Source organism: Lissotriton helveticus, chromosome 3_1 (genome assembly GCF_964261635.1).
Source record: "Lissotriton helveticus chromosome 3_1, aLisHel1.1, whole genome shotgun sequence".
Classification (NCBI taxonomy): domain Eukaryota; kingdom Metazoa; phylum Chordata; class Amphibia; order Caudata; family Salamandridae; genus Lissotriton; species Lissotriton helveticus.
In genome coordinates, this window is record NC_136061.1 from 735,962,205 (window position 1) to 735,989,227 (window position 27,023).

Consider the following 27,023-nt stretch of genomic DNA (forward strand, 5'->3'; position numbering starts at 1 on the left):
GTATTGTACTTTGGCCTCTAGCATCATAAAGAGACTAGAGGGGTTGTGTTTAGAATAAATACATACATTTTATATATATATACCTTGTGTGGTGTACTTTTATTTGATCATTCAAGATATTATATACTGGTAAAACAAGCTGCTTTACATTCCTTCAAGATTTAGCCTGAAGGCTGCTCTCCACAGCTACCACTAGGATAGCTTTCTATAAAGGTTGTCTTAAACCTACCATCAATAAGGGTCGTTTGGACTGGTGCAAGGTGTCCACTAGAATAGTGGACATCACATACCAGGCCAACTTCTTACACATGTTGTGCATTTCACTGCACTAAGTGGCAGGTACTACACAGTGCCTGCCACGTGGTGCAGTGAAATGTAACCCCCCAGTCCCTCAACACAAGGGGGCCCCGCAACTGGCCCCTGAAGACATTCTCCGCCAGCCTTTCAATGGCGGTTCAACTGCCACGGAAAGGCTGGCTTCCGCCGGCATCATAATTGTGCGGCAGAGCCTGCTAGGCTCCGCCGCCATTGTGAGCATGCTGACCACTCCACCAGGCAATCGTGACGATTGCTACCTGCGGAAAAGCGGCAGACGGACTTTCCGTCCGCCGTGATACCAACCGCCATCATAATGTGGAGGGGGTAAATCTCATGACGATGGCGGAACGATCGCCACCCCCGACCCAGTGGTGGCTATTTTTCCGCCATCGTAATGAGACCCTTAGTGTACAAATGTGTTGAAGTCAAGGTGCAAAAGAGAGCTCTTCTAATGGAAATCTAACCTCATTGTATTGAGAAGTAGATCTGTGTGCAAGATCCTTCCTTATAGGTCAGTTCAGAGTCAATAAATTAATTTCTGTTTTAAACTTTCTGTATCTATCAAAAAGCAACTAAATGATCAGAAGAGGTTGGAAGGCATAAACAGATCGTAGTTGCAGGGACCAGTGTGACACATTCCAGAGCAACTGTCCTGAAACTCCATAGAATAGTACAATGAGTACCAGGGGCATATATCTAGTGTTGTGTAACTTTTTCACCACGCAATGGGGCGCAAAAGCGACGCAAAAGCGACGCAACCCTTAAGTGTGTTTTATCAAGCGACGCAAGGCCACCGTGCGGGGTTCTGAGTGACTTAATAAATCCACAGTAACACAGCGCAAATCGCTGCATTGCATTACCCTGCCCCAGGCAGGTGTTCTATAGGTGGTGCAAGGGTGTTCCCATGCAACACCTATGGATTTTTGCGCATTACCAGCTTTACCATAAGTGGTAGACCTGGGAATGTGTCAAAACTGCTACAGAAATATCTTAATGCCTCCTTATTTCTTCCTCTTTTTTTGTGTGCACATCCTCAGCATGCCCAAAAAAAGGAAAATGCTTCAGGGGATTGTTTTTGTGCCACAAGGTGTCCCTTCTGGCACAAAAACAATTCTGCTTAAAACGCAGGCACCCTTGCATTATGGTGCAAGGGTGCCAGCGGTGGCACTAGGCAGCACACCCCCAACACCAGCGCTGGGAAAAGACAGGAATGTGCTGTATTATGTTCAATATGGCGCATTTCTGCTCTTTCCCTGCCACGCGGAGCAGTACGGTGACTTGCTGCGTGACTTGTTGGTAAATATGTCCTTTGGTGTTTCTGCAAGTTGTGGATACAACATCATCCCAAAATGTTAAAACTGCATCAGGATGCAAAATCTATGATGCAAACTTAGGACGCCAAATAGAAATCCGACCGATGGCATACATCAGAACTGAAATCTATTATCCTAACTTCAATATAGTTTTCTTGATGAATATTCTAGCGCAGCAGTTCTTAACGTGTGGTCCGTGGAGTCTGGGGGTCTGCAAAACCTACTCTGGGGGGCAGCGACTCCTTAGAAAATTAAGTAATAGAAACAGAGTGTATATGAATAAAGAAGCAACATTTAAAAATTAACTTTTGAAACGTTTCGTAAATGTGAAGTTGGAGGCTACAAATTAGGTTTAATTCCTCAGATCGATTTGTGGGAGCAGTGCAAATGCATCAAACAAAATATAATATTATATATTGGCACTGGGTAGCATCAGTTGAATTTAGGAAAATCCCAACCTTCCCATGAAGAGCACATTTTTTGATTTAGTATATTTGTTGGTAAATTAAATAAAACATTTCTTCATTTGTGTACTTGTTTGATGAATGCTTGTTTCTGTATTTTTGTATATTGTTTTGAGGTTCAAATCATCAAAACTATTTAATGCTGTGGATCTTGGCTTCCGTTAATGATTCTGTTGGGGTCCTCTGATTGCAAAAATGATTCATTGGGGATACCAGAATTCCAGTAATGATTACGAGGAGGCCCATAGAAGCCAAACGGTTGAGAACCACTGTTCTACAGAAAGCAGCCACTATTCAACCACAAGTGTTTCCAAAGCCCTACAATATTTTAGGACATTGGCAATTTGGTATTTGTCTCAATGGACTGAAATTACCCTTTCGTTCTGCAACAAGCTATTATGGACTTAAGGGTTAATGGAGAAGTATCCTTATTGTCACTTCTTAAACTATTGGCCTTGTGCCATAATTGTAATCGCTCCCCAGTACAGGCAATAATCGGTGAGGTGGCAGCTATGCCAGATGTTGAATGTTGCAGGTAAATATTAGCAAACTTCCAACTGGAAGCCTGTCAATAGTGTTTGGGGAAACAATCGCCACCCCAAAACGCCTGTTAACTGTTGTGTCCCAGTTTGGCTCCTTCACTATTTATTTTCGATGTTCAACCACTTCATCAGCTGTTGCTTGCCCTGGGTTTTCTCTTTCACAATGATGATGCCTATGTGGTATTTAAGCTTGCCAACCGCAGTAGCAAGACCTCCTGTAAATCCAGCAATTGTTGAGAGTAGTACAAGCCTAAATGAAACTGGTTTTGTTTTACTGAGTCTAAGGCACAGCTTCCAATGACTGAGTCTAATACAAAACTGAAATATATTAAGGGCCTATTTAAAAATATACAGATTTGTAAGGCTACCACCACATCTACGGTGAAGGATAAAGCTCTTAGTCATTTTTGGCTCCAGGTTATCTCTGGACAGTCATCTAAATGATTTTCTTCCTAGTGGCACCACTGTATGAATTTATAAGACACATTGCCACATTTCTTCCAGCTCCTCACAGAGCCACTAGTTGAAAGACTATAGCATAAGATCCAACTTGATCATAACAATTCTCTGTTGGCTGGAATGTCAAACAAAATGTTACAAACCCTGGATTTGAGCAAAACGAAATCCGCCATGCAGTGGATCATATGTCGAGATGAGGACAACACTTTCACCCACAGAAGTCTGTATTAGCTCTCAGTGCGGGGAGTGCTTAATTTGAGCCGGTGGATTCCGCTACCCAGCACTGGCACTTAACTTTCAACACAGACACTGACGGCAGCTGCCCCATGGAGGCGCTGTTTGTGTAATTTAGAGAGGAGCAGAACAACAGTTGTTTATTAATTCAATATACATTAAAACAACTAATACCTGTCGCCCAAAACATTCTTATAGCTCTGGGGGACTCAAAAAGTCTGAATAGTCAGTCACACTTGTAGAGGTGTGATGGTTAGTAGTTGCGTAGGTACTGTCAATGGCAATGGGTGGTGCAAGTTGCAGGTGGCCTTTTGACGAGGGTTCTGGCCCTTTAAAAAAATCTTTTTTTAACTAAGCAAGCACTGGTGCCCAGGCATATTTAAAAATGTGATTGTTGACCCGCAGGTCAATTCATGGTATCTTAAAAGTCACCTAAAACTTTATTTTCAACCAGAAACTTGTGCTCTGGGTGTAACATACTGTTTGAGGTACAGAGTGAGTATTTCACCTGCTTCAAGGCGCTCCTTTGTGTATCCTCCGGAATTACCTTTCAATTTTGATCCGAAAAGTAGACTCTGTTCTGTTTGGAAATAAATTGAAGAACTCGTGTGTCTAGTCTCTTCTGCTCCTCTTGATTTGCTGAACCGTAGTTGCTTTTATAATACTATGGTGATTGATGTGAAGAGGACTGTAGCTTGCTGTGAGCATGTCTAGACATTGTTATCCCTGACAAATGAGAAGCCAAAATATTGGCATTGTTTCCATAAAATGCTGGGATTGTGACAGACCTCACATGGTTTAGGAAAGCTACCTATGGAGGGTGTGGGGTTTAATTAAAGTATTGTCAACAGCTGAGTGTTCGACAACTTCAAATAATGCGTACTAATGTGTCTGGTTCAAATAATGGGTACTAGACGAAGCAAAACATTGATGCACTGAATATGTCTACTTTTATTCTGACTGGAGAGAAATAAAATAGTTGTACTTTGCCAACAGATATGACTGATATTTAAAATACTGGCTGGCTCGTCAACAAATATTTTTTTCCTTGTGCCACTGGAGAAAATAGTACATGATGTCCGTTAGCCTACATGGCCTAGTGTTTTTAAGCCCATCTTGAAGTGTTGCCAATTCGAAAGATACTTGATCCATACATGAGGCTAACATAACAGGTTACAAGTGGAACATAGCAGAATCCAATGCAGTCCAACAATGGTTGAAAAATGGATGTCAAGCTGAAGAACGATAATTTCTGAACTTTGAGGCCTGTGAGGGTAAAATATTATTTAGAAGTAACTCGCTCATGAATTTGAAGCATGTTTAGTGTACGAAAGGCAGGGATGTTAGGCATTTAATTCAGTCAAGGGTTGTAGATCACAATCATCTCAGTGGAAGCAACTATACTGTTCTAATATTTGGTCTAACGAGAAATCCTGCACACATCCCGCAACTGTCATTGAAATGAAAAATACAACAAACTGATATGACAGCGTTGAAGGTCGGCTCCTAGCTATCTCGAGGATATATCATTGTGCCCTGCGATGAAGTGGAGCAATAGAGCCCAGACCCCATGGTTGTGAGGGTTGTACCACTAGTGCACTTAGGGATCAACATTTGTCTAAATAGGGACATTTTCAGTCCCATGTTGAATTGAATGTGGCTCTTTTGGTTTCCCAGTGACTTGAAAAGCTTAGAACACTTAACCCAATTGTTAGCATACACTGCTTATTCTGTTTAAACAACATCTTTCAGATTCTGTTAGCATGGACTTGTGTAACATAACCGGAGCCTAGTTTAAGGAAGCATTGTAGTTCCTTCTGGTAGACGGCTTAGCGCATCATGGTTGTAATATTCTTTGTAGTTTCTGGATCTGACTGTGGGATGCTGGTGTAAATGATCGTCTGATGATGCAAAGACAGGGACCATATTCTGGTTAGTTCCACAAGGTGGCTGAACAATTCTTAGCATGTTCGGTTGGAGATTTATTTCTTTGACTAGTGTCATTTGAACAGACAGCAACAGCTCCAACTTAAACAGAACTCTTAGCTTTTGAATCTGAGCTGGGTTGGCAGCTTCTCTCAGACCAGAAGGTTCTGGTACTTCTCAGGAAATGGAATCTCTACTAAAAGAAGCGATTCTGAGATGCTGTCTGCATATTTTCTAGATGGAGGCGGATCTGACTTTGCCCACATTCATCGGCAACTGAAGATCATATAGTTTTGATCCCTTTGGCAACATGCACTTTTTGAATAATAAAGTTGGATTTGTTGTAAGGTTGTGTAGTAGACTCCTCTGTATCCGTTGAGCAGGATCATGAAAAGTTACATACAGTTCTAGTAGGATTAACACTGCTCAGTGATCCAATTTTTTTAGTAGCTTGTTTGGGGATACAAAGATCAAATTACAACAATAGTTGAGTTTATTTAGTCTAGCATTGATTTCTTGGGAACAGTGTACTAAAGATTTCCCTTAGGCAGGCTGTTAGACTGCTAACCCCTGCAGGATGAAAGGTTTGATTTTACTTGGAATAGGTAATGGGGTTTGAATGAGTATACACTGCTAGGGAGCTGTATAAGCAGGCAGGAGTCGACTCACTGTTGTTTGCAGTGGTGTTTCAGATGTTTGATATTTTGAGTGAAAAAAAGGGAAATGTTTGGAGTCCTACTCGACCTCTCTGCAGCCTTCGACACAGTCTCCCACCACACTCTCGCCGCCGAACTCTACGACACTGGCATACAGGGAACCACCCTTGACTGGCTCCACTCCTTCCTCACCAGCAGAAGCCAAAGAAGCAGACTTCCGCCCTTCCTCTCCGAACCCACAGAGATCAACTGCGGAGAACCCAAAGGATCATCGCTCAGCCCCATGCTCTTCAACATCTACATGGCCCCCCTCGCCGCCATCGTCAGACAGCATGGACACAGCATAGTATCCTACGCTGAAGACACCCAGCCCATCCTCCCCCTCACCAGACTCAGCTTCCAGGAAGGAATGAAGGACGTTGCATACTGGATGAACAACAGCTGCCTGAAGCTTAACTCAGAGAAGACAGAAGTCCTGGTCCTCGGCCCCTCCCCCTCTGCATGGGACAACACCTAGTGGCCCACAGCCCTCGGCAGTCCCCCCACACCCGAACGGACCATGTCCGGAACCTCGGCATCATACTCGACTACTCCCTCACCATGACCTGCCAGATCAATGCTGTTGCTTCTACATGCTTCAACACCCTCTGCATCATTCGCTAGGCCTACAAATGGATCCCCCCGATCAAGAAAGACCGTCACCCACGCACTCACAACCAGCAGACTGGACAACGGAAACAACCTTTACGCCGGGATCAACAAATCTCTGCTCCGCGAGCTCCAGACCATATGGAACACATCAGCCAGACTCATCGTCTGCATCCCTCGACACAAACACATCACCCAACACCTGCGAGACCATCACTGCCTCCCCATAGAGAAGAGAGTAACCTTCAAGATATTAACCCATGCCTACAAATACCTCCACAACACCGGTTCCCAATATCTCAATGAAAGAATCTCTTTCCAGGCACACAAAAAATCCTCCGATCCGCCGACCTCGCCCTCGTCAAAACCCTGCGCATCCACAAAGCCAGAAGGGGTGGAAGAGCCTTCTCCTACATCACGGCAAAGACCTGGAATGAGCTCCTGATCAACACCAGACGCACCCCCACTCTGCACATCTTCAGGAGGACCCTCAAGACCTGGCTTTTTGACTAACCGGAGCTGCACCCTCCCCCTAGTGCCTTGAGACCCTCACAGGTGAGTAGTGTGCTTCACAACTCCCTGATTGATTGCAAATGGGCTTTCTTTAGGACAGGCAGATCTGAGCAATAAGAATATTTTTGTTGGAGTGGTTCAAGTGCTCTGCACCCCTTACTCATCTTTAAGTCTACTTTGTGGTAGAACCCCCGATGTGTATTTATCACTTGATCTAATCTTCCTCACTGTGGACTGTATAGAATTTCTGATTTAGGTTTTGGTTAATTCTTTTTAGAAAGGCAACTGATCAATGTATTTGCAGCTTCACTTCCCTAACTTGTATAGTGACGTAACTGGTCTTGTGTTCTAGGAATGTTCCCATATAAAACATCTACAATTTGTTCTCAGGTTGTCTTTGAGGTCATACTGTCCTGTGGGTAAATTACCTGAACTACCACTTTGTGTGTAGTACTGTGTCAATTTAAGTGGTACTACACATAATATTGTTATCTGTGTTAGTGGGTGCTTTCACCATCAGAGGACATCAATTCATGTGCGCCAAATGATTATGTGCTACTCCTGGTTATAGTATGTCTTAAAACTATATTTGCTTGATAATTAGTAATGGAAAATGCAGCACATAAAATAGCAAGGAATATCATGTATACGGTACTGATGTTATTAAATAAGAAATGCAGATCCACATACGAATCTGGATCCATTGATCAGGGAATTCACTAAGTTTGGAGGGCTATCCGGGATTTACATCAATTGGTCCAAGTCCATAATTTTCCCCCTGACAGATGTCACCTCTAAAGTTGACTCGGAGTTTCCCCTGAAGTGGGCAGATGGTGCCGTCAAGTATCTTTGGATTTGGCTCAGCAGGAACACTGATGAATTACTGACAAACAACAATGGACATTTGATAACATGGCTAGATGATAGGCTCACCAGATGGATGCAACTTCCTCTGTCTCTAACGGCGGCTGGCCATTGCCAAAATGATAATCCTTCCTAAGATTCTTTATATTTTCATGTACTTGCCACTTCCCTTATCTTTACAATTTCACCAAATGCTGGTTTCGCGACTCATCTCGCTGGCCAGGGCAGGCTCCCAGCCGAGCATTGCCTGGGAGATTTTGACACTTCCCTTTGAGCAGGGTGGTTTCGGTGCAACGGACCAGGACCTTTACTATTTCTGTGCACAGGCTCGGTTTGTGCACTACTGGCTGTTCCCAGTCCAGTTCATGGCCCACATAGCACCTGAGGGTGACCATGTGGCTCCTTGTCCCCTGGATATGGCTTTGTGTCGGACTCTGACACGCCCGTGCAATTGGATGGAAAAATTGGCTTGCACGATGTGGGTGTGGGATGTACTTATAAGTAGAGCTCATCTGGATTTACCTTATTCACCCTCAATGCCTCTTGTGGGTCAGCCCCTTTGGCCCATAATGTCCAACTCTGGAATATGCACTAGGCTGCGCACACTTGGACTTACAACCCTGGGCGCAAATTATCCTAATGATACTTTTATTGCACCACAGGAGGCCTTGCCTCCTGACACAATCACATTCCTAGACACGTATAAGTATTACCAATTACACACAGCTATTCGCTCTTTACACAACATTTTTCCTGAGGCCCCACCAACATTCCAATTCCTGATAACTTTTTCTACTTCCTCCCTCGCTTCGCAGACTTGTAATGAAACTATATGTCGATATGCAAAGACAGGCGCCAGTACGGACCCCTAACAGCAAGGCGGCATGGGATCATGATATCTCACCGTTGTTGACAGATGAGCAATGGCAGTACTGCTGCTCTCAATTGAATAGTTACAGACAGGATCAAAGTTGCCACATACTGTCAAGAACAGCTTACTTTTTATTGGGAATTCATGCCTGCGCAAACTCGGCCAAAAGATATTTGGGACCTCATTTATGAGGCCGTGCGTCACTTTTACGCCGCCGGTGCGTCACTTTTTGTGACGCACCAGCAGCGTAAAAAATGTGCCTTGTTGCACCAAATTTGCAAAGTGACGCACCTAGGTAGATGTGTCACTTTGTAAACCCCTGCGCTACATTATACCTGCGTCAGGTATAATGTATGCAGGGGGAGTTCAGACGCAAAAAAAGGTCATAGAAGTGACGCAGTGAAATCTATGCCTCACAGCAGGCGTAAGACTGATGCAGGCCCTTTCACATGGGGCGCGCCCCATGTGAAAGGACACATTGCTGGAGTTGTGTCACTTTTGTGACGCAATCCAGCAATGCGTCACTTTTGCGCCATACAGATACGTCAGAAATACTGACGTATCTGTAACTCCTTGTGCAATGATGCGTCATACTGTAAATATGACGCATCATTGGTGTCGCAAGGCGGGCGCAATGAAAAGTGACGCATCGCTGTTTTCACGCAGTAATACGTCACTTTTCATAAATGAGGCCCTTAGTCTCCGTTGGTGGATGCCTTGCGCAAGCAGGTGATAGAAACATCTGCGAATGTAACAGTGCCCACTCTACCCCACTAGAGTACTCAAACTGCTTTCCTGCAGTTTATTAATCAATACAGCCTTGTGACTTGGTCTACACATTTCTATGCAATATTGCTGCACTGGTCGTTGGATGTCATTATACATTTCAAACTGTAGTATGTGCTGATAAGGAAGTCGATGTTGCCTGCTGTTTTGTTACTGTTACTGTGCTGTTTTTCTCTTCTTGGGACTATTCCTTCAGGAGGGAATTCTGATGATCTTAATATTTTGGAGGACGATAATTGAGAAATCCGTTACACATCACACTAATCAAAGATGTAGACCATGATAAGCTATGTACTGTCCGATATTTCCCTGTACCAAACTGCTGAAACCCAAGAAAAAAAAACAAGAAAAAAAAACCAAGTACCTTATGCAGGAGGAGAAGCAGTGGTGCTGCATGTCTTTTTTTTGGGAAATTCAGGCTCAGATGGGCACAAACACACTGTGAATCTGAAACATATTTATGTTTATCCAGACAGTAAACGCAGGGAACTAAATTACATAAACACCATTCTTACCAAGCATAGAGGAATTGTCAGAATATGGATACCCAGGATTATCCTGCGCCTGTCCTGGCACTAAACCAGCCGACGGTATGTCTGGTGTTCCTCCATTTACAATCTAAAAGGAAAAAAGACTTGTTTTACATTTGTATATTCATAGTAGATGATACTGTTACGTAACCTACAGCAACCCATTTTTAATAAAAGGAAATTAATAAAAACGTAAGCAATTCTTTGCATCCTACAAATGAACATGTCAACCATGAACCCAATGTATTACTGCAATGTTCTTCCCTATTCTAAAGTGTATGCACATTTTGTAAGGAAGTAAAGAGCGACATTCCATCGAGTTGTCATATTCTGGTACCAGCTCTGTGTTGGTTGTGGTAACTAATTGTTTTCCATAAATAACCACCACCAAAGAGTAATATTTCTAAAGGAAGAGACATGCAAAATATGTATTAAAACAAATCTGCTGATGGTACTTTTGAGTGGAAGGTGCACCAGAAATGTAGTCGGGATAACCAGATGTAGTCCATCAATATTATTTATTTAAACTTGGTTTAAAAACAGCACTCCGCCAACACGTTTTGTTCCTTTTTCATAAGGAATTTCATCAGGGCTTGGTATATAAAGTAGAGTATTCACAGGTATCCGAGTAGTTTCTAGTAGTATTGCCCGGCTGTTCACCTCACAGAAAGGGTAAATCAAGTCAGATCCAAGCATCTAATCTTTAGGATCCAGTGTCCTCGGTTACGGCATGGTCGCCAGCAGCAGACTGTGAGGTCAACACTCGGGTAATACTACTAGAAACTACTAGGATACCTGTGAATACTCTACTTTATATATCAAGCCCTGATGAAGTTCCTAATGAAAAAGGAACGAAACGCGTTGCCCGGTGCGGTTTTTAAACCAAGTTTAAATAAAGAAGATTGATGGACTAAATCTGGTTATCCCGACTACATTTCTGGTGCACCTTCCACTCAAAAGTACCTTTCCCCTTCTGGATTCCAGTGACACTCAACGGCGGAGAGTGTAGGAAGTAGATGCACAGGACATTAATTAACAAAACGACAAGAACGAGGTGCTGAGCCTTTGGTCAGCAGTTGGGAGCTTTATCTTTAAACAGATGTGGTGTTGTTTGAGTCAAACACATTTGCCTTTTTTGTTCTACACATACATTTACTGAGTTTATATGTGTGTGAACCCATTCGGAGAACGTCAGCCTACAGACTGAAGATTGACCACAAAAAAAAACTTTGCAATGTAATCACAATTGAAATTTAATGTTCAAGTTGCTAAAAACAGTCCCTTTCCTTTGCCTGCACATGCAGTTCAAGGCACTGGGATTAAATTACAAAACGGATTCATTTACAGAGAACACCGTTAACTCCAATAGGATATGAACAATTGTTACTTACCTGTAAACAGGTGGTTCTCCAGTATTGGTGTCTTTGATAGATTCACATGCTTGAATATTCCCCGTCGTCGAAGTGGGAGTCCCACGGTACATAAAATAGCAATAATGCTAAATATATATATATATGTGAAAACATAATACATAATAAAAGAAGAGGAAAATACAACTGAAAACCTCCAAAACAATTCATACATAGGAATGCACGGTAAAGAGAAAAACCCACTTGTAACACATTAGTGTCATTATGTTAGTCCAAACTACAGCCAATCAGGCGCAAGCACCCTCTAGAACCTTCTCCTCAGAAGCTCCAGTCCTCAGATTTTCGTAGCACCAAAGAGACCTAGAGTGCATGAGGAGAAGAGAGCCTCTGAGGGGAGGAAAGGGTGGGTCGCATGTGAATCTATGAAAGACACCAATACTGGAGAACCACCTGTTTACAGGTAAGTAACAATTGTTCTTCTCCAGTATTAGGGGTGTCTTTCATAGATTCACATGCTTGAATAGAATAGAGAGCAGTAACCTCCGTAGAGCTGAGATTGCTAGGCACATATGGAAAAAGCCAAAGACAGTAATAATACAGTCATGTAAACATTATTAGCAATCACAGAAAACACAAAGGAGGAGGGAACAGAGGCTCACCTTATTTGAAAAGATGACGAAGCACTGCCTGTCCCACTGCGGTATCCACTTCATTGATGGCATCCAAGCAACAATGCTTGGTGAAGGTGTGCCTGCTGGACCATGTCGCTGCACGGCAAATCTGATGAAGTGGCACACCGGCAAACAAGGCGGTGGATGAAGACATCGCCCTCGTAGAAAGAGCCTTCACTGAAGACTGCAATGGTTTGCCAGCTTGTTGATGGCAGAAAGTAATGGCTGAAGAAAGCCAACGGGCAATTGTTGGTTTGGTAACTGAATGCCCCTTACGCAGTCGCCCATAAGCAATGAACAGTTGATCGGACTTGCGGAAGGAGGCAGTTCTGGCAATGTAAAATTTAAGGCATCGTTTGATGTTCAAAGAATGCAAGCGCTGCCCCGCCGGAGACCTTGGGTCCGGTAAGAAAGTTTTTAGGAACACAGGCTCATTCATATGAAAATCCGTAGGCACTTTAGGGAGGAAAGAGGGGTTGGTGCGCCGTCAGGTTTGAACTGTAGATAAGGTGGCTTGATAGTGAAAGCGTGAAGGTCGCTCACGCGACGAGATGAAGTCAAAGCCAAAAGCAGCGCAACCTTCCAGGTGAGGAACTCGATATCCGCCCTATGGATAGGTTCAAATGGTGACTTCATAAGTTGAGATAGGACAACATTGAGGTGCCATGGTGGAGGAGGGCGCCGAACAGGTGGGAACTTTCGGAAAAGCCCTTTGAAGAACTGGCGTATGATTCTGGACGAGCAGAGGGAGGAAGTGCCATCGTGTCGGAAGCGAGAGATTGCAGCTAGGAAAACTCTCAAGGTAGCATGTGAAAGTCCGGACTGAGCGAGACTTAAGAAGTACGGAAGAAGTTGCTCCGGAGTAGAATGGATTGGATGGACATTTTCTGCCACGCACCAATGACAGAATCTCTTCCACTTGAGTTTGTAAGTTTTGATGGTAGACGGAGCCCTAGCATGAGCGAGGATGTCCCTGCATTCCTGAGATATGTTTAAGTCTGCAAATTCAAGGTGCTAAGGTTCCATGCTGACAATTGTAGCGTGGAGGGATCCGGATGGCACACTTGGCCCCTGTCAATCGTTAGGAGGTCTGGACGAGGCGCAGAGGAATGGGCTCGCACTGGGACAGCAGAAGCAATTCCGAAAACCATGCCTGTCTGGGCCATTGAGGGGCGATCAATAGGATGTGGCAGGGCTGCCTCCGCATCTTCCACAGCACCCGCGGTACTAACGGAATCGGCGGAAAAGCGTAAGCGAATAGAACGCACCAATCGATCAAAAGGGCATTCCCGCACGAACCGGGGTGGGGATGCCAACTTGCGTAGGACGGGCATTTTTGATTCTCTGGCGTTGCAAAGAGGTCTAGAGCTGGGCGACCCCATCGGTGGAACACAAGATCCAGAGTCGGCTGGTGCAGTTCCCATTCGTGTGTCGATGATGTGGACCTGCTTAGAGAGTCCGCCAGGATGTTGGACACGCCCGGCAGATGGACAGCCGTCAAGGTGATCTGATGACGGAGAGCCCAATCCCAGATTGACTGGGCCAAGCGAGACAGGTGTGGAGACTTGGTTCCTCCCCGTAGTGCATGCTGGTGGTATTGTCCGTTTGGATAAGCACTGACTCCCCGTGAACTACTGGTAGGAATGACTTGAGCGCTAGGAAGATCGCCATCAACTCTAGCCTGTTGATATGCCACGTGCGTTGGGGCGGAGTCCACTTGCCTTTGATGGATAGGCCTTGGAGATGAGCGCCCCAGCCCTCCTGAGAGGCGTCCGTCGTGAGCGTGAGATCTGGTGGGTAAATGAGGAACGACGTCCCCGTCTCCAGGTTGGTTGGCTGCGCCCACCAATGCAAACTCTTTCTCATGCGGGCTGTGACAGCAACTAGGTCGTTGAAGGACCCGGAGACCTGACGCCACTGTACGTCCAGTTCCTCTTGAATGAGACGGGTTCGCAATCTGCAATTTGGGATCAGTGCGATACAAGATGATGCCATCCCCAAAAACGACTTTAACGTCCGAACAGAAACGGACTGTCTTATTCGAATGAGGGAGACCAGACGAAGGATCTTCTGTTGCCGCACGTGCGAGACGAACGCTTTTGATAGTCTCGTGTCTAGGATAGCTCCCAAGAAGTTTCTGGTTTGCAATGGCGCAAACTGTGATTTTTCGACGTTGATGGCCAACCCCAGGGACTGAAACACCTGCTGACAAAGACAAGTGTCCTGACATAGTTGATGGTGGGATTGAGATTTGAGGAGGCAATCGTCCATGTATGGAAGATTTGAACGCCTTGGAGACACAGGTGAGCAACCACAGGAGCCAGTACCTTCGTGAACACATGAGGGGCTGATCGAAGTCCGAAGGGCAAGACCTTGAACTGATAATGCGTTTGCCCCACCTTGAAACGCAGGTACTGGCGATGCTGTTGGATAATCGGGACATGAAAGTACGTGTCTTGAAGGTCTATGGTGGTCATGAAATCCCCGCTGGATAGAAGACGCTGGATTTCCAGTAATGTCAGCTTGCGGAAAGATTGGCTCTTGAGGAATTGGTTGAGAGCCCTCAAATCCAGAATGGGTCGCCAATCTCCGGTCTTCTTGAGTATAGAGAGTAAAACCCCTCTCCTCTTTGATGCACCGGGACCACTTCGACTGCACCTTTTTGGACAAGAAGACAGACTTGATGGTAAAGCTCCTTGAGGTGTGGAGGAGGCGGGCCAGATGGTGGAGTACGAGGAGGAATCTCGACGAACTCTAAGGTAGGACCCCTTCGTACAATGTCTAAAACCCAGCGGTCCGAGGTGATGGAGGACCACTGAGAATAAAACAGAGAGATTCGACCTCCAACACTTTGGGGATGACAAAAGTCATTGGCGCTTAGGAGTGGATCCACGATAGGAGGACTTTCCCCTATAGGATTTGGAGGACTGCTGACGATTGGACTGCTGCTGATTGGATGCGTAACGCTGGTTGCCCTGATTGTAGGAGCGGTACTCCTCGAAAAGTGGAAGAAGTGCCGCGTCCGCGCGCACCTCGAAAGGGCTGCTTCCGGAATTGCAACGTGCCCTATGACTTTGCCGTATCGGTGTCCTTCTTAGTGGACTCCAGAGCGTCATCAATGTGAGACCCGAATAGCGATTCACCATCATACGGCATATCAAGGATCTTGGATTGGACTTCCTGCCGGAAGGAGGTGGATTTTAACCAACCCTGGCGTCAGAGAGCAGCTGCACTTGCAAGCAGACGGAAACCTGTACCAGCAATATCGACTGCACAGTCGATCATTTCTTCCGATGCTCTCTTCCCATCCTGAAGAATCTGCTGAGCGTCCACCTTGGAAGCCTCAGGTATTAGATCTACAAATGCAGATATGTCCGACCACGTCTGCCGGTCATAGCGTCCCAAAATGGCTAAGGCATTGGCTGCCCGAACAGAAGTGGAAGCCATGGTAGAAAACTTGCGGCCAATAGCGTCTAGGCGCTGACCCTCTCTATCGGGAGGCGCGGTGATTGGAGACGCTGGGTTCCGGGCTCTACGCTGTGCAGCTTGAGTTACTACTGAGTCCGGCTTAGGGTGAGCGATCAAGCATGCCGGAGAACCGGTTGGGGACTTGTATTTCTTCTCAAGGCGCGGTACTTGAGCAGGTAACGTGTTTGGAGCCTGCATGAGTTTAATTCCTTCGTTCCTAATAAAATCGATTATTGGAATCGTGTGGACTTGTTTGTAAGGCTTATTTTTAAAATCGTAGAGGAAACAGTCCTCCTCACGTTGCGTTCTAGGTAATTTGAAACGCTGAGCCGCCTTATCCATTAGTAGATGGAAACTGGCGATATCTACTGGAGGTGAATCACCAGAGTCTCCTGGCTGAGGAGAGGGCGTATGCCTTAGGTAAACGTCCCACTCCCCCATACCGTGTTCGCCTGCATCCTCGTCCGAATCCTCAGGGACCTCTCCGTCCTCTCGTTCTGGAACCACCTCATCATCCGCATCCTGCGGATAAACAGTCGTATGAATTCTGATGGACGTCTGAACCTGGGGCGAAGTTGTGGGCGGCAAAGTCGGTGGAAGAGTCGGTGGGGGCAGTGCAGCGGCAGCAGGAGATTGCACAGGAGTACCTTGCGGCGCTGCTGGGAAACGACGGTTGTAATCTTCCAGCATATGATGGAGATTGGAGATCAAGGACAATGGTAACGTAGCCATAGGGACTTGGACAAACTGTTCCTCAGGTTGAGACTCTAGGTCTCCGCCATCTTCGTCAGTGTCAGACTCCTGACATTTGATGATCAAATCAGAGGGACTATGGGCTGCCCCAAACGTGTCACCTTCATTCTCAGAATCAGTGTCATGCTCAGAGGTAGTGCCAAACATTGGAGAAGGTGGTTGCAGCTCTGGAGCAGATAACTGGTGGCACAGAGCCTTACTGCGACGTTGGGAAAGATCAGCAGTGCCAGAGGATCCTGAAGTCTTCAAAGGCACTAAAGGCAACGAGGCAAAGGAAGCCGGTGCCACCGTCGACGGTGCCGTCGACGCTATTGTCAACGGTGCTGATTTGGCTGTCGACGAAGACAATTTGGAAGAATCCATCGTCGACGGAGTCGCAGTCAGAGTTACCCTCGACAGGCGATCCATCGTAGACGAAGTCGTCGACGGTACAGTCGTCGACGGAGTCGTCAACGTAGGCAGAACCTCCGTAGACGGAGCCATCGTCGACGGGGCTTTGGTCGACGGAGTCTTCGTCGACGAGGTCTTGGTCGACGGAATCTTAATCGACGACGAAGATTTCTTAGTGGCTTTCGTCGACGAGGAATTTTTCTTCGCCGACGAGGTGATGGGAATCGTCGATGAGCCGTGCCCGCGGGCTGGCCATCGGCCCACCCCACCCTTTGCCCGGGTCGGAGGCGCCGGAAAGGAAGAGCCCATCCCGCACGCCTCCCACCGAGAGGAGCCGGGGTCCCCTCGCAGGCCCTCGGCCCCTTCTCTTCCGGGCCACCCTGCCGCGCGGGAAGGGCGCCTCCTCGGTCGCCCGGACCCCGGTCGGGACCGGGGACTCGGGCGCGGGAGGGCCCAGCCGGCGCCAGGGAACTTTCGCGGGGAGGGTACGGTACCAGCCCGGGGGTGCACTGCCATTTCGGTGTCCGTGCCGGGTGAACTTGGGTTCCGCCTCGCAGAGGGACAGGTTATACACTTAAACCTAAACACTGCTACGGTTATAAAATGATAAAGAATGTCTAAGTATCTAGTGCTCATTTAATAGCCTCGGAAGAATTCGGTTTCAAACCTGTCGATGAGGTCAAATACAGATTTCAGGAGCTGGTGCACGAGTCCACTAAGCCATCATATTCAGCAAGAGATTGGTGTGAACCAGTGTGCAGGTCTCTAGACTTGGGTCCTTTTTAGGTGTTACAGGGTGCAGTTCACAGAAGGGGTAGCATCGGTGAGCAAATTACGGTTAGATAGAGTGTCTACCACAAAGAGTTGTACTGAAAGAAAGTGACTTGTTCTTCCGGTAGATACTTCTAATCAAGGATTCTTCACCTTTTGAATAGAGACCAAAGCAGTACCTCTCAGTTGGAGGCTCTTTGAACTGGCTCAAACCAAATAGTCCTGCAGGACTGAGCAGGCAAACTACTCTTCTCATCAGACCTAGCTGTTCAGACAGTGGAGAAGTGTGGCTCAATGGTTAGAGCAGGCAGACCTTGATGCAGAGCTCTGGCCAGGGACCAGGGTTCGATTCCCGCCTCGGCGGGTCTCTGGCTCATTAATTCCCCTGACTGGATATTCTCGCCTCAGTGCCTGTTCTGATCATGGGTCCCACGCTGCAACTCTGGGCAATAGCTTGCTTAGTCTCCACAACGGCCCCAAAAGCGCTGGGATGCCTGGCTGCACCTAGGGGGTGCCCAGGAGTGGACATTTCCCAGGAAAGCCAGGAAGGGTTCCTAAGCGGTATACGGACAGCGCCGGGACACCTCCGGTGGAGGTAGCTGTGCGCTTTACAAATTCCAACATTTACATTTACATTTATAGACAGGAGTGCTTCGTGAACAAGTGGAATGACATCCATCTGGAAAATAATCAAATCAGTCACTCCTCATGCAAACACAGTGGTAAAAGCATTGGCTCCGCTGGAGTTCGAACATATCGATCCCCATCATCGGATATAAATAATAAATACCCAAGATATCTAATTCAAGCTGTTATCATATACAATAAAGTGTGGTAAACTGGGGACAAACAGACGAACGAAGGTAAAATGCTGAAATACAAGAATTGATGGCCCCACGACATGCCACGTTTGAATTATAAGAATACACTTTATTGTATACGATAACAGCTTGAATTAGATATCTTGGGTATTTATTATTTATATCCTTTGGTGGGGATCGAACATATCGATCCCCACCATCGGATATAAATAATAAATACCCAAGATATCTAATTCAAGCTGTTATCATATACAATAAAGTGTAGTAAACTGGGGACAAACAGACGAACGAAGGTAAATTGCTGAAATACAAGAATTGATGGCCCCTATGACATGCCACGATTTAATTATAAGACGCGCTATAGCTTTTATGAAACACTTGCAAGGTGAACAGGCGATTAGCAATACTTAAAATGGTCCCCGGCTTAGACACGCTAAGATGCGGTCGAGCCTGGGAGACAACAGGTAGAATTGCCGGAGGGCTGCCGAGACAAGTAAGAGCTACTAACCTTTTCGCCCAAAATTTAAATCCCTTCAGCAGTAGAAATTGAGATTTTAAACACAGCGTTAATTACGATTGGAGCATTGACACACCGAATCGCAGCCAAAAAACCAGAGATAAGAATGTTTTCATTAATATCGGCAACCTTTTTCTCCAACAGGAGCTATATGTTTTTGCGCATTCCTCAGGAGAAAACAGACGTTACACAAATATCGTTTTTATAATAAGTGCAATGGTTATAAGCAGGGCACCTTTCGGCAAAAGAAATATACAAACAGTTGCATTTACTAACATAAATTACGATAATAAAAGCCCTAAGACCAACCATATCTCAATGGACCCACTATATACTCATTTTCTCAGACAGGCGCAACGATTGAGAGCTGTTTCTAAACAGAACAATGCTGACACTTTCTCAAGAGCTTTTTCCAAAATCTTCGTTTTAATATTGTAACAAATTATACATCTGGCCCACTGTGTTTTTTAACCCACAGAGTCTACAGGCCCCTCCACCCAGGCGGACTATAAGGCATATTACTGCTAACTAAAATGTACGTTCTTTTCCCAAATGACCGGGGACAATACTTAATGTTGCATGTTACGTATGTTTATTGCGAGCGAGCAGTTTTAAAACAAGTGTATGTTTTGTTTATACGTTTTAATCCTTTTGAACAGGATCACTAAGAACAGATGGAGTACCACCCACTAATGTTGATAGTTCATTTGTTTTAGGAGCACTGTGTCATGCACCACAGTCTTTGTTTTTACACCTTACAGGCACAAAGCACAACAATGAACGAATGCCTATTTATATGGCTGGCCCAATATGGGCAGGCACTGTGTACTAACCTACAAATCTATTTTTTTCCCATTATGCAGATACTACGGGTACAGCGTTAACCGTATGTATATTTACTAGATACACACACTAGATGTGTCTACCTAATATTTCCTTATTATTTAGGCTGAATCACAGGAGTGGCATACATGGGGCTGGCCCTCATGCTGTCCTGAAGAAAAGGTGTATGGCACACCTTGAAACATGTCGACAGGATATTAGGGACTGTGGCCACATAACAGTTATTTTTCCTTTATCCACCCCTTTTTACCATCCCAACTAGAGGCAGGAATAAAATGTTGGCTTACTAGCTAGGTATTTTTAATTATTACCAATCACCACTCCACCACACACTGCACTACACATAGTTTCGCAAAAAAGTGCACCTACGTATCCCTTGCAAGTTGTAGCACGCCCCAAGCAGTAGATGCTTGGGATGGCCCCAATGATGAAGCATGTCACCTAAGGGCAACCTTGGGTGAGTGAGGGGACTCAAGAAAATAATTTTCTTTTCCTAGACGGTACACCCTGAATTTGGGCTGTCCTGATTAATCCTGTTCCCTTGGCTAGGTTCACACGATCCATCACATGGATTCAAGTGTTACACTTTACAGTTCAGGAGGCAGAACCTAGCAATAGCCTCCCTCTCCCTCCTTTTTGATAACTACTGACTTTTACTGTACATGGAAGAATTTCCACCTCATTCCAGATATAACTGGTACGAAACAGTATGGTAGTTCAAGAGTGCCGCTGGTGGTGCAGTTTTGTCACTTACCTGAAACTTGTCTGGTGCTGAGTCTTCATCCACAAGCTCAATATCATAAATCGTTTACTTCCCTGCATATTGCTGATTGTGTTTCCTCCCATAGCATAACAGTGTATTGATTGAAAAATGTACAAAGTGCCCACTTTTTACATTGAAAGACAGTAATATTGTAAAACATGATTTACCGCAACAAAGTATCTTTGGTTCTATCAAATAAATATACAAAAAGTAATATTTTTACAAACCATTGGTCTTGGATTTAGTTACTAAGTGTGTGTAATTATTTATTGCCTGTGTGTGTACAACAAATGCATAGCCCTGCCCTGTGATAAGCCTAACTGCTCGCCCACACTACCACAATAGAGAGCATTAGTATTATCTACTGTAGCCTCTGTAAACCTCTGGGGATCTACAGGACTCTGTGCACACTATGCCTTACTTTGGTATAGTATATACAGAGCCAGCTTTCTACAGCACCTTACCTGATAGAGACTCTATTTCTCCTCAAATTCCTTATCTTAGTATCATCCCCAGGCTTTAGCCTGGATCTGGAAATTTTTATTGAGCTGGACCCCTGTGCACCGGTAGGTGGCATCATTCAGTTCCGTGTGGCGTTGTCCACGCCAGAAGTGACATGCACTGCGCTTATATAGATGCCACCCACCGGACTGATGTCAGTTACTTTTCAGGACTTTCCACACCAGAAGTCGGGAACCACAAAGCACACTGACCACTGGTGTGGCATACTAGGGCCCTCAAAGGGGAAAGCCCTGTCCTTAGAAATCAGTTCGCAGAGCTATGAGGATGTGTGGGACGGTAAGGAATCTGCGGCTAGATTCTCTACCAGAAAAGGCGTTACCAAAGGTAAGTAACTTGTTCATCTGATAGACTATAGCCGCAAATTCCTTACCTGAGAATAGATACCCAAGCAATACCTTCCCGGAAGTGGGTCTATGAAACAATTTCACACATTGAAGTCCTGCCGGACCGAAAGAGAAAAGTGCTGATCCCTACGGACCTGCCTGTCCAGGCAGTAGCTCCTTGATAAATGTGTGCAAGGAAGTTCATGTTGCTGCCAGGCATATATCCAGGACCGGAACTCTGCATGCTAGTGCAGTGGTTGCAGCTTTAGCTCTGTTGAAATGAGCACGCAAACCCACATGGGGGTTGCTTTTTAGCCAACGCATCACAGATCTTTATACAGAGCACGATCCATCGGAAGATGGTCTACTTCTGCATGGCCTGTCCTTTCTTCGCTCAGATATACCCCACGAAAAGTTGGTCATCTACCTGGAACTCTTGTGTGTAGTCAAGGCAGAACGACAATACTCCTCTTGGGTACAGATGGTGAAGCTGCTCCTTTTCATTGGAGGGATGAGGCGGAGCGTAAAGAGTAGGCAAAGTAATGGACTGTTTTACATTAAATGTAATGACCACTGTCGTAAGAAAGGAAGCCCTCGTATGAAGCAGTTTGTCTCTGTAGATTATCAGGTAGGGAGGCTTGGATGACCAGGCATGAAGCTCACTGACCCACCGGGCAAATGTTATTCCACCAAGACAGCTGTCTTGATGGTAAGGAGCCTGAGATGACCGTTGTGCAAGGGCTCAAATGGAGTGCACATCAGGAACATCTGAACCAGATTAATGTCCCACTGAGGAATAATGAAGAGAGAAGGAGGAAACATATGCAGCAAACCTCTGAAGAACCTATGCACAATAGGGGACTGAAAGAGGGAAGGTAGGTGAGGCAGCTGCAAAAAAAGCAGATATAGCAGGGATCCCTTAACAGTGCCCAGAGCATTGCCCTGCTGGGCAAGAGAAAGAACAAACAGGAGAACCTGAAAAAAGGGAGAAGAAAGAATGTCAATTTGTTTCTCTGCACACAATGCCACAAACTTGCCCCAGTGGCAGGCGTATACAGTTTTGGTGGAGGGACGCCAGGTTGCCAGAATAACATTGCAGACTTTGGGCAGAAGGTTGAAAGCTGTTAACTGTTGCAGCTCAATCTCCACGCAAGAAGGCGGAGAGTTGACAGGTGCAACAGAAGATCCTCCTGAAGGGGCAGCCTGATCGGAGGACTGATGACCATGCTCAACAGCCTGAGATACCGGACTCTGCGCCCAGTCTAGAGCTTCCAGGATGACTTGGACCCGGTCGTACCTGATATTCTTGAGAACTCTGGATAGGAGTGGTATGGGAAGAGAGAAGTACAGGAGGCCCAAGTTCAACTTGAGAGGAAAAGCATCTCAGAGCGAGAGCTGCCTTGGAAACTCCAATGTGCAGAACTGCTGAAATTGCACGCTCTCGTTGGTGGCACATAAATCTAACCAAGACCCTCCCCACTGCTAACTAAAAGAGACCTTGCATCACCTCTAGATGGAGATGCCATTCGTGATCTGCTTGGCATCTTCGACTGAGTTCCTTTGCTCTAGATTTCAGAGAGCCCGCCAGAACCACCTGGGACATGCCCTGCTGTTCCAGCCATATCCACTCTGCGCACACTATACCTTACTTTGGTATAGTATATACAGAGCCAGCTTCCTACAGCACCTTACCTGACAGGGACTCTATTTCTCCTCAAATTCCTTATCTTAGTATCATCCCCAGGCTTTAGCCTGGATCTGGTAATTTTTACTGAGCAGTACCCCTGCGCACCTGTAGGTGGCATCATTCAGCTCCGTGTGGCGTTGTCCATGCCAGAAGTGACATGCACTGTGCTTATATAGATGCCACCCACCGTCCTGACGTCAGTTACTTTTCAGGACTTTCCACACCAGAAGCGCAGAACCACAAAGCACACTGGTGTGGCATACTAGGGCCCTGAAAGGGGAAAGCCCTGTCCTTCGAAATCAGTTCGCAGAGTTATGAGGATGGGTGGGACGGTAAGGAATCTGCAGTTAGATTCTCTACCAGAGAAGGCGTTACCAAAGGTAAGTAATTTGTTCAACTGATAGACTATAGCCACAAATTCCTTAGCTTAGAATAGATACCCAAGCAATACCTCCCGGAAGTGGGTCTATGGAACAATTTCGCACAATGAAGTCCTGCCGGACCGAAAGAGAAAAGTGCTGATCCCTACGTACCTGCCTGTCCATGCAGTAGTGCTTGATAAATGTGTGCAAGGAAGTTCATGTTGCTGCCTGGCATATATCCAGGACCGGAACTCTGCATGCTATTGCAGTGGTTGCAGCTTTAGCTCTGGTGAAATGAGCACGCAAACCCACAGGGGGGGTTGCTTTTTAGTCAATGCATCACAGATCTTTATAAAGAGCACGATCCATCGGAAGATTGTCCACTTCTGCATGGCCCGTCCTTTCTTCGCTCAGATATACCCCACGAAAAGTTGGTCATCTACCTGGAACGCTTGTGTGCAGTCAAAGCAAAACGACAATACTCCTCTTGGGTACAGATGGTGAAGCTGCTCCTTTTCATTGGAGGGATGAGGCAGAGCGTAAAGAGTAGGCAAAGTAATGGACTGTTTTACATGAAATCGAATGACCACTTTCGTAAGAAAGGAAGCCCTCGTATGAAGCAGTTTGTCTCTGTAGATTTTCAGGTAGGGAAGCTTGGATGACCAGGCTTGAAGCTCACTGACCCACCGGGTCTTGATGGTAAGGAGCCTGAGATGACCATTGTGCAAGGGCTCAAATGGAGTGCATATCAGGAACATCTGAACCAGATTAATGTCCCACTGAGGAATAATGAAGATAGAAGGAGGAAACATATGCAGCAAACCTCTGAAGAACCTATGCACAATAGGGGACTGAAAGAGGGAAGGTAGGCGAGGCAGCTGCAAAAAAGCAGATATAGCAGGGATCCCTTAACAGTGCCCAGAGCATTGCCCTGCTGGGCAAGAGAAAGAACAAACAGGAGAACCTGAGAAAAGGGAGAAGAAAGAATGTCAATTTGTTTCTCTGCACACCATGCCACAAACTTGCCCTAGTGGCAGGCGTATACAGTATTGGTGGAGGGGCGCCAGGCTGCCAGAATAACAGGCGGAGAGTTGACAGGTGCAACAGAAGATCCTCCTGAAGGGGCAGCCCATTCTGTGCCGGCACAGGGGAAAAGGACAGGGGAAAAGGACAGGAATGCGCCGTATCTGGTAGATACGGCGCATTCCTGCCCTTTTCTTTTGCTGTAAGGTAGAGCAGAAGGAAGGCCTGCGGCTCTGCCTTATGGCAAAACCTCAAAAATGAGACCCACAGTCTTCTTCCAGGAAAGCCAATTGAGGCTGTTGATCTATATGAAGCAAGGATCAGTCGTGTAGCTCTGTCCATTGTGGTGAATAGTGAGCTTTATTAAGGTTGTAATCTCGATAGGTTGACTTCTCCATGGCAGAAAGCAGAGAACTCCATGGTCTGCATTATGTATGGGGTGCACTTCCCTAGTCTGCGCCAAACTGCACCTTTAGCTGGGTCTGTGCACCATTGTAGTTCATTCGCCAGCCCAGCTGGCAGCTGGAAACCCCTCTGAGGCCATTACATTAGGGAAAGGTGGACAGCTGTCTAAAGCCGCCGTGCAGGCATTCACCCAGCAGAGATCTACAGGCAGGCACATGCAGCTGGAGAATGGCTGCAGAAACATGCCTAGGTTGTCCTGCGGACACCCCAGACTCCTTTCATGAAGCACACTCTTACTTAAATCTTATGACTCAGCACAAGGTTATATACTCCTGAAGCGGGGTCTCGAGCAGAGCTAACATCTCCAATGGAAAGTAACCGGCATTAGGCACGGCATCAATGTGGTTGTGGAGTTGACTTACAGGGCTGAGTTCTGCATTCAGTTAGCATCGTTCTATTGACTTTGTGACTGTAGAAACATTCGAGTGGTGCTGATGAGCCTGCAGATTAAGGTTACCGTATGTGTGCTTCAAACATGGTGCTGCACACTTCGCTGAACTGAAGGATAAAGCATTCAGCAGAGAGTACAAATAGGCACATTTGCGCATACCTGCCTGGCAGTTTCGTAGATCTCCATCCGCACTTTTAGATTATAAAGATGCGAAAAGCCATGTTTTCACTGCTCTCTCAACTGGAGGTGACTGACATTTTTTATGTGCGCAGACAACGCATTCCCAAGTTGTTCCTTCTGGACAGAACAGGAGGAAGACCCGCTGTGCTTATTAATAAATCCCGCACCTAGGGGTCGAAACATCGACATGGTTGTGATAATCCTGACCCTACTCTCTCCGCCGCAAGTGAAATGGAAATTTAAAACCCAAGCGGTTCGGAGCTTCATGTACCCAGGGATGGATTTCCTCAGAATAGTTTTTTTTCAACAATTCATATAGCACTGCATATATCCTGTTCACATTAAGCACTTTTTTTCGCACTTTTTCGCACCATAACACTTGCGCCGTTGGAACAAAGTATATGTTCTTGAACTTTGACAGCAGTGTAATGTCAGTTCGAGACCATAAAATGTAAAAGAATATATAGATTTTTCCCTAAATATAGACTGTGATTGATTCAATTTTGGTGTGTCGTTGTTTCATGTTCTTTGTCTTTTTCTCCTTTTTTGTTGATTATTACTGAAAAATTTGAGTACTGTTTTCTTGCATTGGTTATTATTGAGTATACTAAGAATCAATTCTGTTACCCGACAGAACCAGCTTTCTCCACATTATCATTTCAAATAAGGCTGCCCTGCCAAGAAGGGACAGGAGCAAGGTTCGTCTTTAGGCGCGTCAGTGGTGGCTCAAGATTGTCAGCAAGAAATCTGGCTGGGTTAGAGGTGACAAATATCCACAGATAACGAAACCCCTCTGTGACAACTTAGGCTGTACAGTCTTGGGGCAAGCGTGGCGCAGCCCCCAGTAGATGGTAAATCAGGGATTTATCCCAGTTGATTTTGTAGCCCGAATATAGATGATAGGGTGTAAGATTATAGATAAGTCTGTCGAGAGTAAAAACTGGGTCGGAGACAGAGTAAAATGTCATCCGTGTAAAGGGATATTTTTTCATCCTATTCATCTGTCCAAGCACTAGGGGCGTCTCGTCTGATCCAGGTCGCCAGCGCCTGTAGGACCAAAGCAAAAATAATGAAGGATAATGGGCAACCTGGCATAGTGCTGCGTAGTAGTCGAAACACACTAGATGTGCATCGGTTAACTGTCACCTGGGCTAGAGGGTCAGTGTAGAGGAGCCATACCGACCCAACACAACATGGACCAAAGCCCACTTTTGCAAGCACTTTGAACAGGAAGGGCCATTCAACTGAATCAAATGCCATACGTGTGCCAAGTGATTCAGAAAAGGGGGTGGTGATGAACAGAGTGCCTGAATTAAGCAGACCACTCTTACCCAGTCCAAGGATCAGGGCTTGATCCATCACCGTTTTTTAGCTCACTGCACCATCCCAGCTCAGAACTTGGCTATATGCAAATTAGTCTGTTCCTGTCCCAGTGCATGATGGGAACAGGGCAAACCAAACTACCAAGCCAATTCTTATACTGGGAAGGAAACAAGCTTCCGGGGACCGGTTTCTGCCATTTCAGGCGTCGTCGGCCCGGCTTGCTTGAATCCTGATGGTGCAATGAGCAAGGGACTCA

At 45.9% G+C, this 27,023-nt stretch overlaps 1 protein-coding gene across 3 annotated transcripts in view; it reads right to left on the reverse strand.

The window, feature by feature from the left end:
- The window catches only part of BMAL1 (basic helix-loop-helix ARNT like 1), a 659,821-nt gene that overhangs the window by 46,631 nt on the left and 586,167 nt on the right, over nt 1-27,023 (reverse strand). For all 3 annotated transcript variants that reach the window (XM_078680912.1, XM_078680911.1, XM_078680910.1), the window contains one exon: nt 10,110-10,212. In XM_078680912.1, coding sequence (XP_078537038.1) covers nt 10,110-10,212 — 103 coding nt within the window. The remainder of the gene's footprint in view (nt 1-10,109; nt 10,213-27,023) is intronic.